Raw genomic sequence first — 21,231 nt, forward strand, 5'->3', positions numbered from 1 at the left:
AACCAAAGCAAGACGCCGAGCGCTAGATTAAAAAAAAAAAAAAAAAAAAAAAAGTCGTCTTTGGCATTCCAGTGCTTTTCCTGGCGTCAGCAAGAGGCTGGCAGCCCGCACACATTTGGAAATAAATATTACGTGGCAGATAAAGACCGCCCTGTATCTGATAATTGAGGGGGGTTATCTAGCCTGGGGTTTTTTTTTTGTTTTTTTTTAATAGATGGTCCACGATTACTTTCTTAAAACTATAACCCGAATAGGATGTTAAGTTACATTTCCAGAGATCAGAGTGACTGTAAAACAAAAAAAAAGTTGACTTCCTAGAAACGCCTCTTTCACTAACTGTTAATATGCCTCAGGTAACTGCTCCTTTATTCCAAATATTAATTATTAGTAGTAACAAAACAAAAAAAAAAAAAAAGAGAGAGAGAAAGAAATATCCCAAATGCCTAGAAACAGTTCCCAGTAGCCAAGGTATTTAATGTCCTGTCTGAGTTAATGATCCTGGGCTTCTCCCAGGTCCTTGGGCGAGCATCAGACGACTTGTAAATTCCCGATGCATGAAACCGACTCTTCCCTGGAGTTTAGAGTGACTTTTAGAGAGTAGCGCTCTATAATCCTGGGGCTAAGGAGACAGACACACTGACCAGCTTCAAGCTTTTGTGCTGGAGGAGGGGAAAATAATAAAAAAAAAAACACACAACTTTCCAATGTGGTATAGATTTTTAGGCTCATTAAGGAAGCACTCTCCATTTAGCTGGAGTCAATCAATTATAATCAAGGCTGTGGCCACACAACGATATCAAGCAGAACAGTTTTAGATTATTCTCTGCAAGAAAAAAAAAAAAATGCCCCGAAAGGTTGCACGAGATAACTCAGGCCACTACCGAGAAAACTTCACCTTCCGCCTTTCTCTAATCCGCTTCAGTTATTCACATCTCTAAAGGAAAGTAGATCTACTAAAAGCCAAAGCACAACCAAATTAAAAAAAAAACAAAAAACACCTTTTTCACAGTTGCATTTGTTTGCTTTTACGATTATTATAAGGTTTACGATTTTTATACACACACAAAACATAATAGTTTATCACAATTAGTTTCAGTGCTTTACTCATTTCAGAATAACAAATCCCACGATTTCTAAAAGTGACTTTTGTTTCAATTTACGATTAAAGGTTTCGAAGTGATGCGGTCCCCCTCCTTCGCGCCGTCGACCACTTAATAACCATTCCGCGAGATTGAAAAGCGGCGTTAAAGCAAACAACTTTTGTTGCTCCGAAAACGACGACTTTCGATTCGAAAGCCTCGTTCGTTGCAAATTCCTACGTCAGAATCATAAATAATCCTAAAAGCATCCCCCATCCGTCTTCTCCCCGCTCCAGGCGACCTGCAGAAAAGTGCAGACCCAGTGCCGGTTAATGCTGCAGGAGGGGAGGGTCTGTAGAGAGCCAGCAAGCAAGGAAAGCCCAGCCCTGGCCAGGCTTGCACTCGGAGGGGGGTAGGTAGGTACCACTTTGAAATTAAAAGCAACTCTTTGCAGACAGATCTAGGAACCCCACACGGGGCACGCCAAATTATTACAGGGATCCGTGTGTCCCCCCCCCCGACCTTCCCTTCCTACCGCTGTGCAAAGAACTCGGGTGGGGGGCTTGGAGGAGACCGAGAAACTTCTCCTTTCCCGCAAAAACCCAGTGGTGCGCAAAGAGCGCCTACAGCAACCCGCATCGGTCGCAGCTGGAAACAAGATCCAAGCAGCTCTCCCCCCCCCCCGACCATAGAGCTGGGCGGCGGAGGTTAGGGGAGCGTCGGTATCGCACCGCTTACATTCTGCTCAGCTAAGGGCCACGTTCATTCACCGGGGGGAGGTACAGCAGGCTCGGGCCCTGGCACTCCCGTACTGCTGCGGATGAAACAGGCCGGGGTTCAGCCGCTGCACCTTTCTGACTTCTGCTAAGCAAACAAACAAACAATAAAAAGGCCCCAGGGGAGACTTTCAGATTTCCCTGTGTGCAGGTTACTCTGATGAATGTTTTTGAGGTTGGGAAGGACACAGTGACAGACGGGGGTTAGGTCGAGCTAGCAGATAAGGCTGATCCCTTTTCACCTCGGCTCACTTCCAGCCCTAAAGACCTGGAGCTTGGCCACCTCAGTTTTCTGAACTGCTTGGGGGGGCGGGGGGGAAAGAAAAAGAGAGACAGGCCCACGCTAATACCCACACACTGAAAAAAAGGTAACAGGAGTTTCAGCCTTCTGACAATTCAACCTGAACAGATCACAATTCCAAACCCTCTTCCCTGTGAAAAATATAAACAGATTTCCAACCTAATTAAAGTCAGGTAACAGGACCAGGACCTGCCCCTCAATCTTCCGCATGCCGGCAGTGCCAGGCGGCGTTAAACAATGCTAAAAATTAACAGCGTGGGGACACCAATTCCCATCATTTGACATCACATCATTAATATAAAGTTGGTAGTTTACCCTCTTCCCCTATATATAATTTTAATATGGAAAGGAACCCCTATCTCTAACTTTTAAATGCAACCTTATCTTCGAGGGATCTCAGCAACAGAGACAGCTTGCTAGTGAGGTTTAGAGAGTATAAAATGTCAAAACTTCCGTCAAGTGTGGCGATTGGACCTAGGATGAATGTATTTTCCAAATTGATTTCAAAACATCTAAAGACTACTAGAGGCCTGTCCAACCTGTGTATTATACCCCCCTCCCCAAAGTTAAATACACAAAGGAAGTGGCAGGACAGTGTTCAAAACACATACACACAACAACACATCTGTTGCAAAACGTCTGTATTTGATTACTCGAGTAAAATTACAGTAGCTCTTCTGTTAGTAAGTATTAAATGTTACAGAAACGGGACCCCCCCCCTTTCCTTCCAACCTTCCACGAAAGTGCATGTGACAGTCCATTGTTTTCAATACCAATACAAAATAATCGAACGCTATAAGGTGTCCTCTCGCTCCAAGAAGACGAGCCTGGATTTATAAGGAACGCATGTACACTTTGTAAATGAAAGTGAATATTTTTTTTTCCCCCCCTCCCCAGATTTTTATATACAGGAGCATCTAACATTTTCCACTGAAGGTCGATCCAGATGCTATCACCTTAGCAGCATTGTGAAATTCCAGCACATTGTCTCTAATGGGTATACCTACAAGGCAAAATGTTATGTCTCAGTTTCAACTACCAAAACAACACTTCGTTATCTTCTCTAGCTGCGTGCTTATTACTGTACAGAAACTTACTACCGTGTAAGACGACTCAAGTAAAAAGCACAGTACAAAGAACAGTTCAAAACGGAAAGTTAAACCTACAAAACTTAAAAGCAGTTTTAAAATTTTAGAATAAAAATCAAAAAACCAAGCCTGGTGGAAAGGACCCCACTGTTGGGAGTCCAGAGTCTCAGATTTCAGTCCTTTTTTTTTTTTTTTCCCCCCCCTTAAATCTGTTTGGAAGATTAAACAATGTTGTTGCTGATGAAATTTCCAGCAGGATCAAAAAGTATACATTTATATACAGACTTTTATTAGAGATCTAATGCATTACTGAGGCATTGCATCAACACCAGAGTTCATATTAAACTGGATATATAAAATAAGTTAATGCCAGAATAAGATCACCTAGCAGAACAGACTTGCAACTGCCATAAATGTTACAGCATGTTTACAGCACTCTAGTCGATTAGTATTTAGTTCAAAATACAGAAGACCAAAGTTAATGCTTGCTTTTGTTTGCAAAGCAAGGTTGTATCACTAATAAATAAGCTCTCTTAGAACTCTAGAAGTTGGACGTCGTGTACAAAAGAAAGCAATGTCTTCATTTCATAGTTAATAAATTTGAAGAGAAGAAAAACAAAAAAAAAAAACAAAAAAAAAACAACCGTGGGTTGCACTATTTGCAGAATTGTCTTAAATAATGTTTTTTGTTTTTTTTTTTCCTAGTTTGTTACAATTTCTTTGTTGTCTTCTACAAAACGGGTAAACCGGAAGCTTGTTCCATTCTCCCCGCTCGTCATCCTCTCCAGACCAGCTAGAGGTGCGCTGGGTTCAGAGTTTTGCAGCTTCTCCAGGGTTCCCGTCAGGCCCCCCACTGGCGAGCAGCCACCGTTCCCCAGGCTTCCAGGAAGAGGAGGGGTGCCGCCGTTCTGGATGACCGAGATTTCGTTGGTCTTCATCGCCAGGCCGTTGGAGAGGGCAGCGGCGTATTGGTTCCAGAAGCTGGACGGATCGCCGTTCGCGGCCCGGGCGGCCAAATCTTTCTGGAATATCTCAGGGAGCTTGATTGCACTGCCCCCCAGGAAAGTCATAGGGCCATCCACGGAGAGCCTTCTGCCTCTTCTTGCAGGAGTGCTGTTCCACATATGAGTCCCCATGTGAACCTAAAAAGAAAAAAAAAAAAAAAAGACAAGCATGACGGACAGAAGAAGAATTTTGCAATTTCTCAGTTAAAATAAAAGTCCTAACCCCCGGAGAAGAGCAGAGGAAGATATCCAGTTTTCCTTTATGATCAAGGGAACAGGCCAGCTAGGAATATGGACACGCCTCAAGTTTGGCCAGCTAGCTAGCAAGTATACCCTGTACAGTACTCCCTTATTACTCACTCATTATTAAATGCATTTAGCTTAGAATTGTTTTCTGTTACTCAAGTCAGCTGCTTCTGGTGCGAGAATTGCTATGTCCACTTTCATTGCAGTGGCAAGTATTATATTTGACACCTTCTACCCTATAAATGTCCTTTTCAGACAGGGGAAAAAAAAAAAAAGTATCCCCTACCGATTGCTCATTGGAGAGAGCCCAGGCTATAGACAGAATGGACTGAACGTAATTATTCATCTCACATTACTGCCAGCAATCTCTGGAGAAATACTCTCCTGTGCAGAAAAATGTCCACAGCGCAGTGTTCAACTGGTGCTCTACAGCTGTAATATGTTCTAAGATATATTTGTTTCATTCCCACCCCCCCTCTCCATCAGTAGGAAAACATTACAGGTCAATAAAAAAGATGCTGTGGTCATAGTCGAGAATTCTATTAATTAATAAAAGCATGCGGTGCTAGTCACCTTTCAATGTATGCAACTATCTTAACTAAAGAATAAAAGATCTCAGTCCCTTTCTGCATCCTGTAAGCTGGTGTTCTCTCATTGGGTAGGCACTTTCAGCTAGTTCAGTTGGCTGTACATTACCAGATGTTAGGAATATCTTTGGTTTTGCATGGTGCACTTAAAAACAAAAAGTTCCACGTATTGAGGGTTTCAGAAAAAAAAACCCAAAAAAACCCCAAACAGAAGCTGCAGCTGCAAATGCCAAGTATAAAAGCAAAATCAATGTTGATACCAAAATAGTTTAAAAGCAACGTTTCAGAACAATTTATGTGAAAAAAAAATGAGAAAGCTTATTGCAATGTATGTGAACAATAAAATACAAGATCATAAAAACAGTGACTCTAGCTCCAATATTTTGCTAAAAAAAACCCAACAAAAAACAAAACAAAAACAGTATCAGGATATATATTGGGATACACTTAAAAATATTTTAAAAAGTTAAACTCAATGGTATTTATTGCAGGTTCTCTCTTATAAAAGACATTTCTGAAATGAGATAGCATGATTTGGTAGAAAATAGTTTGGTTTTCTCACTACTTAAAATGTGTACCTAGTGTTCCTCTGCTAGATTACATGTAAAAAAAAATAAAAAATTAGGAAGTACACTTACCTAAAAATAACAACAAAAAAACCCCAGACCTTGCTAAAAGCGTGCAAACCTGGCAAACAGAGCTGCTCATTAACACAGTTAAAACCACTAAGCCAAGAGCCTGGCAGAGCCCATTGCAAGGCTCACTATGCTGAATCGTCTCCAGGCACCCTCTCATCCGCAAGGCAGCGCTTGTTTGACTCCAGTAAGCTTAACCTCCAATTGCACACCTGCTTCAATCTGTCTACAGACGGAAGAGAAGCAATGGAAAGGAAGAAAAAAAAAAAAAGATAGCTGTAATCTGGTTTAAAATCTGCTTCTTCTGCCCACAGCTGACCAAGGCTGGCTTCAGAATAGGAAGCCCTGGCTTAGACCAACTGTACACTGCCCTCACACCCCTTCTAAGCGCACGAAATGCCAGGACAAAGACAGAGGCCCCTGCACACTTGCAGACCATCGCAGACACCGCCGAAAAGACAACAGGCCCAAACCAACCTGGCACGTTTTCATAACTAAGGAGGGGAAATCCAATTAAACCCCTTTACTTTACAGTGGACTAATTATATGGTCAAAGCAAGGTGCCGATGCCAAAAACTGAGCATCTGAAATTCAGTGCACTTTCCTATTTTTTATTATTTTTTTTAATACTCCCGATGCAGTAAGCTAAGGGCAGGCTACTTGCCCTGGGAGTTAAAAATTGCACACACTCTAGAAAACATGCACACACAGAAAAGGCTCAAGCGTACAGAAAACCAAGCTTGTGCGCCCAAATCATATTTTACGTGTGCAAAATGATTTATGTACATAAAGCATGTTTTCTGCACATAAAATATGATTTATATGCACAAAAAATGTTTTTAGTGCAGAAAGCATATTTTTGTGCATATAAATCTTATTTTATGCATGGAAAACTTTTTTTTTTTTTTTTTTGTGCAGAAAGCATGTTTTCTGTGATTTAAAATCCCAACCGGAGGTCACAGCACCAGAACTCCAGCTTCCACCACAAACTAACATCAGCCCTGGAAAATGTTATTCCACCTTGCATTAGGAGTCAAGTTTCCAGTGCTAAGAAAACAGGAGCTAAACCAGCACTCCTCTCTGGGCTGGGGAGTGATACCTAATGCCATCACTGGCACGGAATTCCCAGGCGAGGGCAGCAACTTAAAACGACCAGTGGGGTCTACGCATAAAACATGTGCACAAGACTGAAGGTTAAAACCAAACGTGGCGCTGAGCGCACCATTTTGCATCAGTCCCTAAGTCTGTTGGAGATGCAAGCGAGGGGCTGCCAGGCCGGGGACAAGAAACCATAGTAAACGGAAGTGTGAAATGGAAAGGACCCAGGTCTTCTGCTTCCCTTGGATCTCCTTAACACATAGAAAGAAAGGACCACCATGCACATACTGGGCCTGATTTTCCAAAGCATTTGTAGGCTGAACATTGGGTTTTACATGCAGACATGCACATTACCTGCGTAAGTGGGCTTTTGAAAATCGCTACAATAGATGCCATTAAAATGTCAATAGGTTTCACCCATGTCAAGTGCACTTAATGCAAGTAAATGGCTTTTGGAAATTTGCTATGACAGTAACTCCTTTGAACATTCACCTGACAGTGTACAAGCAATTAGGGGTTAAATCTAACACATTTAATACATTGGGAGGGGGGACTGGTAAACCCCCCCCCCCCCACACACACACAGACAGACAGACACTTGTACATACAGACAGACAGACACAGCTTTCCCTGGCAGCAGCAGCATTCTGTGCCTTTGGATTTCCAGCACAAGACATGGCTGGCTCTTACTCAGCCGACCCTGCCACGAGCCTTCCTTCACAGCTAGCTATGCATTTTCTTCTTCTTTTCAATCTCCTCCCTGCCGGGGGGGGGAGGGGCGAAGTCCCACTAGCAGAACCACCCCCATTCTAAAATCCAGTGCAGGTGCCCACTGAGCCTGCAAGATAGCCAAGACCCCCCCCCCCCCTTCCCCGAGGCTGTAAGCGCAGTCCCCACATTATGCCAGGAGCTTCGGAAACAAACCCTGGGCCTCCTACGCCGTGGGGCACCCACAGCCCCTTCCACCGAGCCGTCGGGCTAGCCTGGAATGTGTGTGTGTGTATACATACAATGAAGCAAGTTCCTTTCTATATGCCCACGGCTGCTCTAAAGAACGTTAAGAAGAGGTACCTTCAGATTGCCTTTTGTGGTGAAAGCTCTCCCACATATAGTGCAGGCAAATGGCTTTTCCCCAGTGTGCGTTCTCTCGTGAATCTGTAAAGCACTAGAGGAAGAAAAGGTTTTCCCGCACGTGTTGCAGTAGTGCTGCTTGGGAGTCCTCCTTGGTAGGGTTGGGAGCAGAACTGGTGACGTGGCAGAAGATGGCAGGGGCCCTGCTGGCGCGATGCTGGGCGGTGGCGGTGGTTCTTTATTATCCTGAGGAGAGCCATGCAGAAAACCATTAACCTCAGTTTTTATGAGAGCTGACAGAGAATTAGCAGGTACAACTGAAGAGTTCTGATTAGTGCCAATACTGGAGTTGGGCTCAAAAAGCTGTGATGGTAGATCTCGCATCTGATGTGTCAACATGTGCTGCTTCAAATTACCCTTTGTGGAAAAGCCACGATTGCAAACTGTGCAAATAAATGGTCTCTCTTTGGTATGGCTTCTATAATGAATGTCCAAGGCACTCTGACAAGCAAAGGTTTTGCCACAAATATCACATGCTGTGTTTCTAAATTTACCCCGTTCTCTGAAAGGAAATAGCATGCTTAAAGACTCTTCTTTAACCATTTTATCTGCGTTACTAGATGTCAAGTCCAAAGTGCCCCCATTAGCAGAAGCTGGGGACAAACCATTGGCAAACTCACTTGATAAAGCTGCATGCTGTTTCTCTTCCATGCAGGGGGACTTCTGGTAATCATTCGTGCTGTTGGCGGGGGATAAGGCCTGCATGGAGTAGGTAGACTCGGAGATGGCAGGACTTCCAGCGCTTTGGCTATCCACATCTCCACCAACAGAGGACGACGAGTCATTTGTCATGACATCCCCCTCCACGGATCCAATTTCAGCCGACCTCAAGCTTGCCTGAAGCTGCTCTGCCAGCCCGGCGTTAATCATCTTCATTTGATTTTCTAAAGCAGCAATACTTGAGATTTCAAGAGGCAGAGGGGAAGAGGAGAAGCTGTCTTGGGAAGCATCAACAGATTTAGGTGTGTCTGGCACACTGCTGTCAGGACACTCTTCCATGTTCTCATCCGAAAAGTTGTCCAAGTCATCAAGAGTCTTGTCGTCAAAAGATCCAGTGTCAGATTCCATTGACTCGGGATAGTTTTCCGAGACAGGCGTGTTGGGGATCTGGCCCCCCATGTGCATCCTAATATGCTGCTGTAGCACCACAGCATTAGTGAATTTCTTCTGGCAGATTGGACAGGAATGCTGGACCCTTAGTGGGGGCATGGCACGGTGGACACTGTAATGGGTCTTCAAATTTCCTTTTGTAGTGAAAGCACGGCCACAAACTTTACACTTAAACGGCCGTTCGCCGGTGTGAGTTCGATAATGCATTTTTAGTGCACTCTGGCAACTGAGCACTCGATGGCAAATAATACACTCGTTTGGGTCAGTTGCCTTTTTGTCAATGTTTTCCACCAGCTGTTGTAATTTTGATGTCTCCGATGCTGGGGCAGACTCTAAAAGACCTCCGAATGGAAACTTTGCTTTAAACTGTTCTGACATCAGAGGCATTAGTGGGTTGGTGAAAGTGACAATACTGCTGGAGCCAGAGTCGGCGGCAGGAGAGCTGCTGACGTTTAGGAAAGTGTTTGACGTTGGTGGGCTTTCTTCAGTTTTGCCGTTTGAGGTAGGCAAAGCGCCAGTCTCCGCTTCATCTGAATGTCCATTCGAGTTTTTTAGGCTGAGATCAGTAGCTCCCGAGTCACTTTTAACAGAATAAGGAGGGCTACTGGAAGGGTGACTAATAGGAAGAAGTTGGGGCTCCTCGGTTTTGATAAATGGCGTCAAGCTTGGAACTGTTGGAGGGAGTGGCAGCCCAACCGAAGTTGTCAGAGTAGGCAATACTGGCTTAGTGTCCAACCAGCTGGTTACCGGCTTCTCCGGTGGTATAGACATGCCGTAGGGGATGCCCGTGCTGGTTGGAATGTTGTCCAAATGCTCCGGCACTGGGTAGGGATTCATTTGAATGTGAGGGTATTTTTCCTTGTGCCGCTGAAAGTGGACTTTCAGATTTCCCTTGGTGGAAAACCTGTTCCCACAGATGTTGCACTTGAACGGCCTCTCCCCTGTGTGGGAGCGTAAATGAATCTGCAAGGCACTGTCACTCCCAAATACCTTAGCACAGAACCTGCACTTGTGTTTAAAGAACGCCTCGTCGGATGTACTCTTTGCTTCAAAGGCGGTTACGTTGGGTGGCTTGCTCTTCCTTTGCTGTGCCAACGCAGACGAGGAGTTCAAATCTTCTGCCGTTCTTCCAATACTGGGCAAGGGATTGGAGAAAAGAGAGTTACTGGGGGAAGACTGAGGTAGACGTGGATTCGATGCAGGACTTAATAAACTGCTTATTGCAAAAGCTGGTGAGGATGACGTGGATACTGGTGGGTTGCTGAGCTGTGGGCCCCCAGCATTTGAAGTCACTTTGTCTGAGGATGGTGGCGTAACTACTGCTGCCAGGACATTAATATTTGGAGAAGAGCCACTACTGGATGGAACTGCGGTGCTGCCAGGGTTGCTCTGAGGTAGCTGTATAGGGGGCAGTTTCACACCGCCGATGCTGGCAGAATGACTGGCGAGGCTCTGTGCTAATCCAGCTGCTGCAGCCAGCTGCTGGGACAAATGGGAACTTAATGTGGTCAAGGGGTTGGTAGATGGCCGGAGAGTACCTTGAGAGGCATTAGACGTTACTGGCATTTCGGTATTTTGAGACGCCAACAATAATATTTGGTGCCGGATTTGTTCGATCAGCTGCAACTGGTGGATCTGCTGCTGTTGTAAAGCCAAAAGCTGCTCCATCAGGGCAGGCACAGCAAGTTTATTGTTCGAGGCCCCTTTACACCGGGCTTCCTGCGAAAACTGTGCTACTGCCACTTTAGTGCTCTGGAGGTTTTCAATTATGACATTACTATTTATCACTGAAAAATTGCCCAGTGTTGTCAGATCCCCTAGTTGAGGTAGAGAGGTTGTGATAGTTGAGGTACCCACCGTGGAACTGTTACTGCTTGAAATACTCTCGGTGATGCTATCGGAGCTGCTACCTGTATTGTTAATGCCGGAAACCTCCACGTCCATGCACACTTCCTCGTCAAGTTTGTCATGCTCCGAAAGGTCGCAGCGGTCGACTTGATCCGTGTTATTAACTGTGTCACTCATCTGCTCATCAGGATTATCCGAAGGGGAACTTGGAGAGAGCGCTTCAGGAGGAGAAGCTGCATTTTCATTCACAATTAGAACCAATTGATTTTTGGTGCAGTTCTTCTTGTGTTGCAGGACATCTGATAATTCAAAGAACTCGGCGCAGCACCTGCCACAGATATGAGCATCCTTGCTCTTTGTTGTTCGATTTGCTTGAGCCCTCTCAGTGTCTCCTGAAACATTGAAAGATGAAGGATTAGGAACAGAGCAGAAATACAGAACACTATCTATGGCTTTTTAATTTTAATCCACTATTGTCTATCAGAATAAACTATAACCAATGTTGGACAAGAAAACAGATCAATATTCCTACCTCACAGATATTGCTCACGACAGATTTTTTTTTTTTTTTTTAAGGCTCTGCAAGGGACGTCTATCAATTCCTGTGTCTTAGATAATCATTTCCTTCAGATAATCCATCAAAATATAAAATACTATGAACTGAAGACATTGGGGCATAATGAAATTCCATAGCTAGGTATTGATTTCCAATATTTCATACTCTTTATTGTCTACTTGTCCGCTGAGTGCAAATCAACCATTTGAAGGACTCATTAGACTCAAGTTCCTGTCAACCTGCTTCATTTTCAACTGACTCAGAGATTTCTCTGACAGTTTGCCCTGTCACTAAACTAATTTGTAGTCATTCAGGTTCCAATCAGTTGTTGACAAGTAAAAAGTGCACAGCACTCGGCTGCGGAGTGACAACTTGAAAAGTGCTTTGAGCTTCTGTGCAAACCCTCCGCCGAGTCTGATTCTATGAAAATTATCGGTTCGTTTCGATCACGAGCAAAGATTGCACTGCTGCAGAATGCAGAGGAAACCCCTAGATCCTGCAGAAGAGATTTCAATTTTATTTCACCACTATTGCAAGCAATTGTTTTATAATTTGGACTATAAGATACCTAGGCAACAAAATCAAATCTGTTACCGCTCAAATCAAACATTGTATTTCAGTAGCCTGGTAAATATATATATTTTTTTAAATAAATGCTCTCTAAACTTGCATAAGTTTTGCATCTCTGATTAAGCATAGCCTTTAAGAAAAAAAGGGCATTCAAAATGGAAGAGACAACTTGTAAAGTCTCACCATGCCAACAACAACAACAAAAAAAAAATCATGAGTCTTAAAACGGGATATTTCTACGGAGCTGTTTGAGTCCATTGCAAAAGGGTTTTCTGTTAACTACTTCAATTATTTAATTGATAATTCTTAGTCGCTGTCATAAAACCCCCATTCATTTTGTTTGTTTCCGCTAGTTGCACATTCTCCTTATCAGTGGGATCCGTTTGCAAATTAAACATAAAAACCTCCGACTCTAGACTAAAGGGATCCTATTCAGAGTCAGGGTGGCTTCCTATTGTTTGCTCAGCATGAGGACACCAAGTTCTGTTGTACAAATGGTGTGTGGTCATCCTCGGAGGCTGTGGAGAGAAACCTGTTTAATTCAAGGATTACCTCCCCTACAAGAAGGAAAAAAAAAAAAGATAATAGGCAGTTTCCATGACTTTCAAACTGAAAGTCACTGAAAGCTAAATCAAAACAAAAAAAAAGTTCTTGCAAATATTAACAGGCATGACTAAAAAAAGAGGGATTCTCTAGGGAGTTACGTGCAAAGCTGTTCTGCTACATTAAATGGATGGGAAAACCGAGAGCAGATTAGACAAAACGGCTGATGGCACTTCTTTGATATAATCAACCTGTTTGCTGCCAGGCATATGTGCATTCTCCCCTTCTGATATTTGTGTAACTTAAATATTTTTTTAAACATGATTAGCATTAGCACATCAATTGATATTAAACGTCAATCTCATCCTATGCCTACTTGACTGAATATGATGCACATACAATGGCTTCATTGCACTGTCAAAGAGTTCTGATCTTTGCATTGCATTTTTTGTTTTTGACTGATGTACTGAAAATGATATCAGTACACCCTGCCCTCTTTAGAATCCCTACTTTTTTTTTGCAAGCTCAATAACTGCAGCCAAAATATTATACCAGACTTACTAACCCTGAGTACTTTGTTAAGCAATGTGGTACAGGACTGAAATAATGCCAAAAAAAAAAAATTCACCATGTAAAGGTTTTTGTTTTGACAACTAATTTCAAGCAATGTATCCACTCCCAAAGGCTTATTTTTAACAAGGAAAAAGGCAATTCCTAATATATGCAACAGAAATTCTATTTCTTTCTCTTCGCACATTTCCATATGTAATGGCTTATGTTTCCATCTACTTTTACAGCCAATTATGAAGGAACAAAAGCTATTCTGTTTGTTCACACATTTTCAACAAAATGCATTAAAACTATTATGTCAGCATGTTCTATTAAGCTCTGCATTCAGTGGAAAAATACTTTTCAACCAGATCACATTTATCAAAACATAAAGCCACTTTAAAACACAGTTTTGCTTGGTCAGCTGTGCTAAGACAAATAACGGCAGATTCACAACTACATAACTAGCCAGAGGGGGGAGGGGAAAAAAAAGACAAAACTGCCTTCATCAATTGTACAGATTACAATGCCATTATTCCAAATATTTAAGACTGCCACATGAGGAAGACCGACTATGAATGCTTTACAGTCAGCAAATATCTAATAATCACATTTTAACTCCCACACCTCTACTTCTGCAGAGCAACCTTAATTAGCGACTCTTACGCAGTAAAACCTAGCAGAGATTCCAGTGTAAGTGCCTGACCTTTCAAGATATTGTACACTTATCTGAACACTCAGACACGATGAAATGTACAAAACAGAGATCCCAGACAGCAGAAACTGAGAAACTATTTCTAGGGTCTAACCCACAACAAATGAAATTCAAATTTTTTTTAAAAAAGAAAAAATGTATTGACATACTATCATTTTTTATTTCTGATTTCATGTCTTCTTGTCCACACTTCATCTGGTTTAATTCTCTGATGATCTTTAACTGTAAGTAATCCAATGTACCTGGTTTGAGAATAACAAAAAAATACATTATATTTATAACACATTATTTAATAAAATTACACTATGTCTCTTTCCACATTTCCTTCCATCACATCAAGTAAACATTTGCAGTTTGATGAACATATCAACCAGTGCACTAACCGGAAACCTGCTGGAAAAAAAAATGCAGTTTATGTAACAGCAGTGTACAAAACGCTGTACAAGACAGGACAGTTCATTGTCTTGAAATGTCCCTAACTGAAAGAGCTTAAAACTGAAGGATGAGAACAAGGAGATTTAGATGACACTGAGCAGTGGGAGAGGGGAATCAAACTCGGGTCACAACTACAATTATACGTAAACCACATTATTGGTTTAAAGGCTGGAAGCAGAGTCACAAGCAACCAGAGGAAAAAAGGTTCCATTGCTCTGAGCAGTACCCTACAGGCCATAAACCTTACATTTTACACTAACCTGCTCTGGGAATGCCATAAACATTTACATATATGTGCTTAGAGGTTTTTTTTCATATCTGAAAAGTGCATTACAGAAAACAATTTTTTATTACAATAAGCACTAGTTCCTATCTTCGTGGTTTTCAAGAACTATCCAAATTCATATAAAGGGTCATGAATGCGTAGGCTCCAAGGTGCAGAAACCAGAGATCTTGGGATACAGCAAAATGATTTCTCATGCTAAAAAGGGCATGGATATGCATCAATTACACATAGAAATAAGAAACCTGCAATCCACAAAGAGAAGCAAGAAAGCAATGCTTCAAAACGGGCTCACCTACTGCACATTACAGAAAACATGTCTTCCCTGCGGAAGAATCAAAACGAACACTAGATGGGGTTCCAGCTGCAACAGTTTCTTGGGAAAAGTTCAGGGCTGTTGCACACTTCCATGTAAAAAGAAGGGCTCCTTAGGCGATGTCTAAAAACCCGACTACACAAACATTGGCAAAGGAACAAGAAACCAAATCCTGGTTTGGAGGGGAGAGCTGAGCTACGGGAACCACCTGTCAATCTCTTCTCTGGGGGTCTGCCATCTCAGGGTGAAAGGGGAACCGGGGTTAGCAAAAGAAGCAAAGCCGATAAGGTGTAGCTAAAATATCAGACTGACTTCCTGCTAAGTGACTAGCCGGACTCAGTCTGGGGGAGGAGGGGGGGGGGGGTCACTGGCAGGATCCTGCGATCTGAACTCTGCCACCTCTGCACAGAAAGAGGCTAACAGAGGTTAAAACAGCTGAAAGTTTACTTTTTTTTTTTTTTTCTTCTTGCAACCATGCTCTAAGCTTTATTGAATGTCAAATCAATTAAATGCATTCCCTACCTCGAAAAAAACACGAAGTCAAACCTGCCAGCAGATTCTACATGGGATGTCCTGTCACAGACTAAATTTCCCCAAGCTCCCGGGGAACATGTTTGTTTTTTTTTTTTTTTTCCAAGCTCTTGATGAAACTGTGTATAGGAACTTTGGTGCCTGCCTCAAATAGCTTCTTATAAAGGGGAAGGCTAATGTGGCTTATGCGCCTTAAATGTAAACCACGAAAAGGCTACACTACAAGTTTTAGCCCTGTAGAAAATCATATGCTAAAATGTTTTAGGCACGACAAGTCTTTATTTCCTCAATGTATTTTACACTAAAAAGCTGACCCTACTGTAAAACGTTAATTTGTTTACACTGAAAAGGACTACTATAGACGAGCCTAAACAGATGCACGGCAGCTAAGTGTATTTGACTAATATATAACACAGATATTAAGTTATACAAATAGACAGCAACAGGTCTAAACATTAAATTAGAAAAGTGGGACAATTAATTCTGATTCTCACTGCTCTTTGGACCCTAACGATAAATTTGTGGCCAGCATCATTATTAAACCCTTCAAATTAATAACGCCAGGAAATTAATTAAATCAACAGAAATAAAGAAGTGGTTTCTATGAAGGGGATGCAATGTATCTTTTTAAACTGAAAAATACAGAGCACGCTGCAGTACGTTCACAGTTAGGCCAGGAACTCTCAGAAGTAGCATGCAAATTCTTGAATTTCACCATCTCTTATGGAAATGAGCTCAATTTAATCAGCACTACACAGTAAACACTCGATCAAAATGTACAGTTGAATTCTAGGTAAGTTCAATTGTGCATTTCTTACATTTTACTATTCCTAGAAAATATCTTCTTTTTTTTTGCTCCAAATATGGCATGGTAGGTATGCTATAACTGACCAAAACAAACCCCACAGTTATACAACATATGTATTTTAAAAACTCATTCCTTTCCTGTTTGTAAAAAAAAAAAAAAAAATACCAGTAATAGTCAGATCCCATTCTCTAATTGAACAAGTCATTTTGGAATACAGGGTTCAAACATTTCTGCAAATTTCAAAGCCTTAAGGATGGCATCTAATGTACTTACCAGTTTCAAACTTGGCTAATTAACAATTATTCTTCTGTATGCATAAATTACAATGAACTAAAAAAAAAAAAACCAAAAAAAAAACTAGGCTCCAAAATACATGCACCGTATTTACCAGTGGAAAATTCTCACAATAAATATTTCCCTAATTTATTAGCATATTAATTACACACAATGCTTCACTGATCTTAAGACAAACTCACTTTCTTTAATAACTTACATAAACTACAAAATTGTTAAAGAGGAAAAAAATATATATATATGTATCCCTTCCTACAAAATCTTCTGTGGCACAACACAAACATAGTATATTTATGGATAGATAGATGCGATACATACACACACACATATATATATATATATATATATATATATATATACATACATACATACATACATACATACATACAGAGTGCCTTCTGGTTGTGGAATTAGCCTGTTTACCAATATTACAACACACTAAATCCTGTAAGACTTTATGAAACATACCCTGAGGGCAACTTGGCCCAAACCTTATTGTTCGAGCATGTTTAACAGTCCTAGCAAAAAAAAAACAAAACCATTACTTCTAAGGAACAAAGTCTCTTACAAACTTTCTAATAATTGACTACTTTAGCTGAAATACTGAGCTAACATATTTGAAAGCTAAATTACTCCTTGGTCCTGGTCGATTGTGTCCATGGTGTGCACCTATGTAATGGACTGTGCTTCTCTGCCATAATTTAACCAAAGTGTAACCATTAAATACTTTTTTTTTTTTTTATGATCTGGGAGAAGGAAGCAGACTGCTAAATGTACTTGGGTCTTTCAGTTTGGAATTATTTTCTTAAAAGATGCCCAAATCAAAAGGGCTACGTTTTGCAGAAAGTTGTCCAACCTCACTCAGTGACTTTGACGGATCACCTTCCCTACAAACTAAAAAGTTGGTGGAGGGGGGTGGGGAGTTTACAATCAAACCAGATGGGCCCCGGTTCGGACCGATACCCGCATTTAAAATGTGACTTTTCATGTTCTTCGGCGTTTAACGTTCAAAAAGCAGCAGTTCCTCAACAAGCAAACGAAAAGTGCCATCCAAGGCACAAAGCAGACGCTTCCAACCGAGGCGGATCTCCCATGCAACATTAAGCCAGGATAAAACTGAGCACCACTTAAATAGCAGCAAGGGGACCGCATGCGTTTACACAGCCAAGTCCAAATAGGATAAAATGCACAAAGACAAACAAACAAACAAAAAAAAGGGTTTAGGTAGCAGAGCTCCTCTACTTTTCGAAATACTGATTTGCACATTTATCAGAAATAGGGAGAGAAAACAAAATAAGTCAGAGAGTTCTACCGTTCCCAGAACCTCATCTGCTACACCTTATACGCTTCTGGGCTTGCAAGTGTTGAGTATCAAACTTTTTTAAAGTTTGCGCAGAGAGAGAGATGGAGAGGAAAAGGAGCTGCCATGCACAAAACTGGACAAAAAGTAAATTAAAATAATAATAATAATAATAATACAATGTAAGCAGAAGTATTGCAGTGGCCATCCCCCCACCAAAAAACCTACCTCAATCCTGACCCATGGTAGCATGATTCTCTCAAAAAAAAAAAAAAAAAAGTTAAGTTTTCAAGAGCTGGATTAATCTATAACCAGGGGTCGCGCTAGCTCCGGGTTAATGGCAAATCCGCGAGCTGATTGCGCGGAGAGCTGGAGGGGTTTCATCTCCATGACTCAGATCGGAAACGGGCACGTCAGCTCTCTCACCAAGTCCCTGAGCCATCCAGCAATCTGTTCGGTAGGAAACCCGGCGCGGTGCAAAGAGGATGCGTTAAAAGCCTCAACAACAACAACAAAAAAGTTATCTGCAGAAGTCAAAGGTGCTTCCTATCCTCGGGGCTGATGAGTGCAATCAGAAGTAGGAGCCAGCGTAACTGCGGGAGAACTATGGAAACCCCCGAGAAGCGAGGACTCCCTCATCCTGGGCCTCTCCAAAAACGCCAAAAAGATTCACGGACAAGCGGAGCGTTAACCCCTAAAAGCAAACAAACAAAAACCAGCCCCCCCCCCTGAAATGATGAAAACGGCTCAGAGGAACAAGTGCCCCCCCCCCACCCACACACACTCACTCTCTCTCTCTCTCTCACTCTTAACTCAAATAAGGGAGGGGAAGCGAAAGCTTTGCGCGCCTGCCACCCTCCGCACCCGCGAGAGAGAGCGCGCCTTGGGCTGGCTCGCCCGTGACTTTTCGCGCTCCTGCCCGACTTGCCCCTCCGTTTCATCGCAGCTGCGATATTTGCATAGCCCCTGCGTGCCGAGAAGGAAGCCCCTCGGGCTTGTTACCGAGATGATGGGACCCTAAAGTTTACGCGGGCGGACAAACAGCTCTGCGGGTAGCGGCCTCACCCGGGGGGGAAGTGCGCGTCAGCAGGAGGCAGGCATGAGATGGTAACTCGGTTAAAACAACAACAAAGTCTGCCTCGCTGCTGCTTTCTTAAATGCTTGCCGCCCTAGCGCGCTTTTATGTGCGCGCGTAAAATGAAAGCGAGCCAGCGAGTACCGAAGAAGCGCAGCCCGGCCAGTCCGGCGAGTTTCTCTGTTCTCATCCTGCGCGCCTGCCAAGTGAAACGGGTTTCCAGGGACCTCCGCTTCAGAACAAAAATAAAAGGCAGCGCTTATTCCTTCCTTTACTTTGGTTTTAAAAGAAATAATATGTACGTACGGTAAAGTGCACCCCCCCCCAATATAGCTCCAAGATGCCGAGAACATTTCAAGCGCCTCCAGATCCGCCGCCGTCTTATTTCCCTGCTGCAGCTGCGAGGAAAGTTGCCACTTACATTGCAGAAGAGGAAGGGATCGCGTAAAGGGAACTTTATTAGATAAGGGGGAAAGCGGCGAGCCCTCCCCCTCAGGACGGGAGCTGCTGCTGCTGGACCCTAAAAGCAAAACGGAGGAGGGTGGGTGGGAGATAAATCGCGCCGGCAACTCTCCAGGGCTCAGGTCGCAGAGGAGGCGAAAGGGGTCCCCCGGACTTCCGCGAGAAAAAACGCCAGGGAAGGGCGATCCCAGGCTGCGGACAGCACCAGCTTTCATCTCCCTCGGAAAACCAAGCTTACAAAAAAAAAAAAGATGTTTCCCAAAACTTGTCCCGGAGATGCAGTCATCGCTCAGGGGGTAGGGGAAGAAGTACCGGGGGAAAAACAAAAAAACAAAATACTCCCCACCAAAAAAAAAAGGTAAGTTCGCATTTTTTGCGCGCCTGTGTGTGTGTGCACGCGTGAGTGTGAGCGCGTGTGTGTGCGTGGGGTCCATCCCGAGCTCGCACTCACCATTCCTCTCGGGTAAGGCCAGATCGGGGTCCGACTGGAAGTGCTGAGGCTTCGCCTGCTTCCTCCGCGACATGCTGGCTCTTCCCACATCAGCCGGGGCAGAATAAAAAAAAAAAAAAAATTTTACGGGGAAGGGAGAAAAAAAAAAAAATCCGCTCTCTCTCTCTCTCTCAAAATTTACGGAAATCGAGCCCCTTCCGACCGCGCATGTGTCCTGCTATAATTATGATTATCAATAATGCATTGCGATTAATCATAGAAAAGGGGGGGAGGGGGGGTCGCTCTTTGAAAGGCGATTGGCACATGGCCAGCAGCGTTCGAAACCCCCCCCCCCTCCCCAGCTCGCCTTAATCAATTAGAGGCCGTGATTCGCCGGCGCCCCCTGTCTCTCTGCGCTCGCGCCCAATCAGCCGCGCCGGGGCGGGATCTCGGAGGCTTCTTTGCATACACTTTAACCCTCTTAGCAACCGGCTGGCACTCTCACGCCAGCCCTCCTTACTACAGGAATGTTTTAAAGGCTTTTTTTTTTTTTGCTTTTTCTTTTGCTGGTGCCCGGCGCTTTTCAAGAAAATCTATATAAAAAAAAAACCCCCACAGAAAACGAAAAAGGTCAGATGGGTCTGTTGTGTACAGAGGCTTGGTGAAATGCGCGCTGACTTTTGTGATCCCCCTGCTAGTCTCAGAGAAACGCGATCTTCCCAGAAATGGAGAAAAAAAAACAAACAAAAAAACCAACCCCAAAATAAAATAAAAGCTTAATGCATGTCTTTTGTTGCTGTTTTCGTTTTCCCTTGCAAAGCGGCACTAAGAGAAAGTTGCAACGCTCGCAACTGTTGTCAGTCCCAACTTCTCCCAACTTTTTGTTTACAAGGCAGGCGCTTGCTACCGGCTCAGGCTCTACCGTATTGCACTGCAGTTGGATGTTTTAAGCAATTTAAAGAGTGCATTCCTCCAATTTCCCTCTCCCTCGCTTTTTTTTTTTTGGTGCCTTCCATATATAGCCGACTGGCTTTGTAAGGCGACCAGGGGGAACCCCCTCCCTCCCCTCTGCAGAGTTTTACCTCGCACACATTCCCAGGACAATTCGGCAAAGGTGAAGGAGCTCCAGGTGCTTGGCAGGGAAGCCTGGGGCCCCGCCCCCGCCCCGCCTCAATTGGCTGCCGGAAGTGTCAATCAGGGCGGAGGGAGCCCGTCGCCTGGGGGGCTCGGCGGTCGGCAGCCCCTGCGGAGCGGAGGGAGACCGGCGCCGGACTTTTTAAGTTTGCGCGCACGGAAGCGAGCGCTCTGCTTCCTCCTGCTCCCCCGAAATGGCCTTTATTGGATGGCTCGGCTGCTGAAGGCGGCTTTCGTGTCCAAAAGCGTCCTGTGTCGTCCCCCCCCCGCTAATCCAGCTGATCTCTGGAAGCAAAAAAGCAGCCCATTAGTGTTCTTTTACGAAAG

At 43.5% G+C, this 21,231-nt stretch overlaps 1 protein-coding gene across 4 annotated transcripts; it reads right to left on the reverse strand.

The window, feature by feature from the left end:
• Positions 1-2,782: 2,782 nt before the first annotated feature.
• SALL1 (spalt like transcription factor 1) lies at positions 2,783-19,957 on the reverse strand. 4 transcript variants are annotated; one of them, XM_029608532.1, is made up of 4 exons: positions 19,792-19,957; positions 13,986-14,078; positions 7,886-11,295; positions 2,783-4,386 (listed from the first exon to the last, which is right to left on the reverse strand). In XM_029608532.1, the coding sequence occupies exons 1-4, from the start codon at positions 19,862-19,864 to the stop codon at positions 3,946-3,948; spliced, it is 4,017 nt and encodes a 1,338-aa protein (XP_029464392.1). In that variant the 5' UTR covers positions 19,865-19,957; the 3' UTR covers positions 2,783-3,945. The 4 variants fall into 4 exon arrangements, with proteins under 4 accessions (XP_029464392.1, XP_029464391.1, XP_029464394.1 ...); XM_029608531.1 differs by lacking the exon at positions 19,792-19,957 and adding an exon at positions 19,300-19,574 and having other exon boundaries at positions 3,422-4,386; XM_029608534.1 differs by lacking the exon at positions 19,792-19,957 and adding an exon at positions 19,185-19,276 and having other exon boundaries at positions 3,422-4,386.
• Positions 19,958-21,231: the final 1,274 nt, after the last annotated feature.

This window comes from Rhinatrema bivittatum, chromosome 7, assembly GCF_901001135.1.
Source record: "Rhinatrema bivittatum chromosome 7, aRhiBiv1.1, whole genome shotgun sequence".
In the NCBI taxonomy this organism is placed as follows: Eukaryota; Metazoa; Chordata; class Amphibia; order Gymnophiona; family Rhinatrematidae; genus Rhinatrema; species Rhinatrema bivittatum.